Source organism: Triticum dicoccoides, chromosome 5A, assembly GCF_002162155.2.
Source record: "Triticum dicoccoides isolate Atlit2015 ecotype Zavitan chromosome 5A, WEW_v2.0, whole genome shotgun sequence".
Classification (NCBI taxonomy): domain Eukaryota; kingdom Viridiplantae; phylum Streptophyta; class Magnoliopsida; order Poales; family Poaceae; genus Triticum; species Triticum dicoccoides.
In genome coordinates, this window is record NC_041388.1 from 33,819,513 (window position 1) to 33,823,941 (window position 4,429).

The 4,429-nt window shown below is 40.9% G+C and overlaps 1 protein-coding gene across 3 annotated transcripts; it reads left to right on the forward strand.

The window, feature by feature from the left end:
* The first annotated feature begins 1,041 nt into the window (after positions 1–1,041).
* LOC119296874 lies at positions 1,042–3,886 on the forward strand. 3 transcript variants are annotated; one of them, XM_037574901.1, is made up of 10 exons: positions 1,042–1,164; positions 1,535–1,681; positions 1,773–1,994; positions 2,066–2,558; positions 2,643–2,836; positions 2,910–3,101; positions 3,177–3,314; positions 3,407–3,519; positions 3,596–3,671; positions 3,736–3,886. In XM_037574901.1, exons 1-10 carry the CDS (start codon positions 1,045–1,047, stop codon positions 3,847–3,849), a joined length of 1,809 nt encoding a protein of 602 aa, XP_037430798.1. In that variant the 5' UTR covers positions 1,042–1,044; the 3' UTR covers positions 3,850–3,886. The 3 variants fall into 3 exon arrangements, 1 of the variants encoding a protein (XP_037430798.1); XR_005145427.1 differs by lacking the exons at positions 1,042–1,164; positions 1,773–1,994; positions 2,066–2,558; ... (4 more) ...; positions 3,596–3,671; positions 3,736–3,886 and adding an exon at positions 1,259–1,449 and having other exon boundaries at positions 1,535–1,601; XR_005145428.1 differs by lacking the exons at positions 1,042–1,164; positions 1,535–1,681; positions 2,643–2,836; ... (3 more) ...; positions 3,596–3,671; positions 3,736–3,886 and having other exon boundaries at positions 1,932–1,981; positions 2,066–2,181.
* Positions 3,887–4,429: the final 543 nt, after the last annotated feature.

Here is a 4,429-nt window from a genome sequence, read left to right on the forward strand (position 1 = left end):
AAAAATCGTAGAAAATCCATACGGACTCGAAACGGGATAATTTTTTGCGTGCGTGCCCTGCTAGGGCACAGTAGCACGTGGAAGAAAATTGAGCATGTTTGGCGGATGCGAAGCGGAGACATGCGACCGAGGGTCCCCTCCAGCCATACCGAAACCACCCCTTCCACAGCAAGTACCTGGGCAGTATTTTCTGGGTTTTCGGCCCGGAAAGTCATAGAAAATCCATACGGACTCAAAACGGGACAATTTTTTGCGTGCGTGCCCTGCTAGGGCACAGTAGCACGTGGAAAAAAATTGGGCACGTTTGGCGGAATTTAAAAAAAGAGCCTATTTGATTAAGTTAATAAAATTGGGCACGTTTAGCTAAGTTAAAAAATTTGATACAGTTAAAAAAATGTGCCTATTTTATTTAGTTAAAAAAATGAGGCCCTGCACAAAAAAAACGCCGGCCGTCTCGCTAGCCGACGCACATGCGTGTATGGGGCCGTCCCACTAACAACGACGCCACAATCAGTGCTCGGGCGACGTCGTTAGCCGACGTGCATGCAAATTTTCCTTCTACGTCAGCCCGTCTCGCCGCCGCCGCGATCTGCACGTGCTGCCAGCGTACGACGCCCGTCGCCCCACACTCCAAAATGCCCGCGCCGGCCTGCCCTGACCTGACCCGTCGCCCTCTATACGCCGCCGGTGCCTCTCCCACCGTCGCCGTCGTGTAAGTTTTTTTCCAGTTTTTTATACGACGAGGCTCATAGCAGTATGATGGTATGTGACAGAAATCTATTTGATGCAGTATGAATATCGACAGTGTGATTCCATGTTCTGTTCAAAAGTGGGTTAGCCTAGTTGACAAACTGTCACCCAGTCAGAAATTCAGGTTTTATGAAACGGATATGCAGGGCATGTTTAGAATACCATTGATAAAGATGCGTGATTTTTTGCTTCACTTTTTACTCCAAGGTTACAATCCGAGTAGCAAAAAATTCATGGTTGAAGAGAGTTCTGAAAGTACTACTGGATGTAAAGCTCTTATTTCACTAAGGCCTGATGATGTGTACTCCATATTTGGTTGGAAAAACAATGGAGTGGATGTTTTTGGGTTTCTTAGTACTGAAGGAGAAAAAGCAACCAAAAAAATACCTGTTAGTTTTGTTAGCAAGAAAAATGGTAAGATCATGATTGATGATCTCATAGAAAAGATTGTGAAGAATAAGAGCACTGATGATGACTTTATTCGGATGACATTTCTAGTTCTCTTAGGAACTATAATTGCTCCAGTGTCTCATGAATACGTTTCGAAAAAAATACTATGCCTTAGTGCAAAATATTAAGTTGATAAGGAAGTTCAACTGGAATGCATTCACTTCACGATTCTGTTTATCGGAGATTGGTAAGCTTCTGCAGGACGGCCATGTTAGGCAGTGGCCCCAGGGGAACCTCGCCCTTTTGCAAGTACGTTGTATTTATTAATTTCAACACTTTTGTTATAAAATGTCACGGAAGAACATGTAATTTAATTAGTTTATGTGTTTTGCAGTACCTATACTGGGAGAAGGTGCAACCAATCACCGGTCCAAAATATGATCCGTTGGCATTGTTGAGCCTGCTGATGAGGAACTGGACGGAAGATATGGCTGTGAGAAGAGACAAATACGACTATGAATATGGTCGTGGTGTTGGGATGGTAATCCTAGTAATCATGTTTTTTTACATTTATGAAATAAAGTAAAGTGTGCATATGGTTTGTATGTATAATTCTCTTGTTGCACTTGTAGATTGATGACAACATTACAGAGGAGTATAGGCTGAAAAAAATTGCGGAAGACGAAGCTCAAAAAACCAAGAAAGCTAGTAGCAAAAAATCTAACGTTACTGGAACGAGGAAAGAGGGCAGTACCTCGGAGGCTTCGAGCCAGAAGCCTACTATGGACCGAATTTTGAGTGAGATGAATGAGCTTCGGAAGGAAATGCTTCGTTTGCCAGAGTTATGCGCACAGGTAACACTTGAGCACGTCACTTTAATGTCCATCACTGAATTGAAGAACTAAGATGAAATGTTTTCTTGCAGAGGATGATTGAGAAACTGAACAAAACCGGCGTCTCCTACAAACCCAGTAACCTGGAAGAGGACGAAGAGAATCTGTACGGAGGCATTAATGAGTCTTCAAACGATGGTGGACATCCGAAAAAAGAGTTTATATATCAAAAAGATGATTCAGACCGGTTCCGCACACCTTCCAAAATGAATTTGCAAAAGGATGATGACGGCGTTGATGTAACTTCTAGTGGAAACACACCTTTTTACTGCACACCTGAGTACTGCGATAGTTTCAAGGGTGATATGGATGATCCTATCCAAGTACCAGAAGTATCAGATGAAAAAGCTGCCACATTTTTAGAGACGGACGAAATCGCATCGCATGCGTTGCTTGGTTCTCAAGGAGTACAAGAGGAAGTGGAGGAGGTTACTGGTAGGCGCAAGCGCAAAGGATCACAACATGTCAAGTCTCCTTATGTGGTCCCTAAACCGAACAAACGTGCAAAACGTTCTGCCAAAGGAAGTAAGTTTTTTGTGTTTCTAATTGTTATTGCGTAATAATTATTTATGTATTTGCGTTTATAATTATTTGAGTTGTGTGTTACAGAATTGTTCCAAAATGATGGTGTTAACAAATCTGGTGATGAGTATGATGTGGTGAAAGCGTCCATCAAGTGCGTGCGCGCGCATGAGCATTCACAAAAACATGCCAAAACAGAAATTTTCAATGATGGCATGGAAGAAGGTCTCACTGTGCGGAGAGCTTGTCAGATTATTAACCATGAATGGCTAAGTGGCGACGTAAGTTAATTTCATATATTGTTTTACAATTGATTCGAAAATACCATTGTTAAATCTAACACAATATTTATAGGTAATTAATGCATACTCATCATTTTTGGTCGACAAAGTTAATGATGATCGTTTCATGTTGACAACTTGGAGGATACATTGGTTGCTTCACATTAGATCCGGAAAGAAGACCGCCGGTAACGATTATGAAGCAGAGTCGTATAGTAATGGACCCCTGAACAGATGTGAGGACGAGTATTTCAAAAAATCAAAGGTAAGTTTGATTGTTAACACGGTACATACATACGATAGTATGTGATGATTGTGTTTTATGGTCCTTGTGATGCAGACTTACATTCCTCTAAACAAGCAAAATAATCACTGGATTACTGTCGTCATGCATAGCAGGAAGAGAGAGTTTCAGGTTTTTGACTCGTTGATGACCGAAAAACTTGACAGTGTTACTAGAGAACTCGTTGAGGACCTGGTAGGTTTAACTTTCAAATGTGCATTTGGTAACATTCGTTTTCTTTAGTACACTGAATGACATTCTTTCCACCATGTTTATTATATCTTTAGAGAAAACAACTAGCAGAAGATATCCAAGAAGCAAATGCAACCGGAAATGTGAATTATCCGGATGTTTCCAATTGGCCTATTAAAACGTATGACATGCCAAAACAACATGATGGGTGAGTTCTTACTCTGACAGAATGTCGGTCTTGTATGTACAGTAGATATTTAATCTTCGTAAATTGTATGCACTAGGAATTCGTGTGGAATATTTCTCCTTCGATGCTTTCAATATTGGGATGGTGACAAATGGACAGGCTTATTTTCACAGGTACGCAAGTCATGTTTGGACTACGATGTACAATGAATGTTGTGCTAACACCATTTTTTTTCAGAGCTCAATTGATGATTCGAGAGAGTTAATGATTGCGCAACTTATCTTTTCGGAAAGAAACAAGCTTGATGAAGTGAAAAACAAAGTTATTCGGATATCAAAGAAGAAGAAATAGATGCGGCACGGAGGAGTTTTGCATGTGATTGGGTGGTACTGGAGGACTATATTTTCCAAACGCTTTGCGCACTTGCTTATAAATTTTATGTAATAGACTCTGCTTCCGAATAGTTATATGTAATAGACTCGGCACTTTTCCAAATGTTTTTTATGTCCACATGATATTTTGTTTCATAAATATTATATAATCAGTCTTTTTTTTTGTTTACATGATTTTTTTGTTGCCGAATAGTTATATGTAATCATGTAATCGTGTCGTCGTTAAGTTTTTGTACACTAAACTATGGCAGCACACTGCGTGTTACTTTGTTAGCAAAAACTTGGTTTACAGCACACTGGGTGTTAGTCTAGTTTAGAAAAGCGTAAAAAATATTTTACATAAAAAAATTGCCTGCCCGTCCACAGCGTGTCTTAGTAAGCCCGTCGTTATCAAGCCCACCGGGCGATTACGACAGGCGTTTCGGAGCACGCCGTGGAAACCAGGCCCAACAGGGCAGCATCGACACGGCACATCAACAGGTAGTAATCAGAGGAGTTCAATGTGCCGACGGGAGCTGAGTATATAAGCTGGTCGTCGT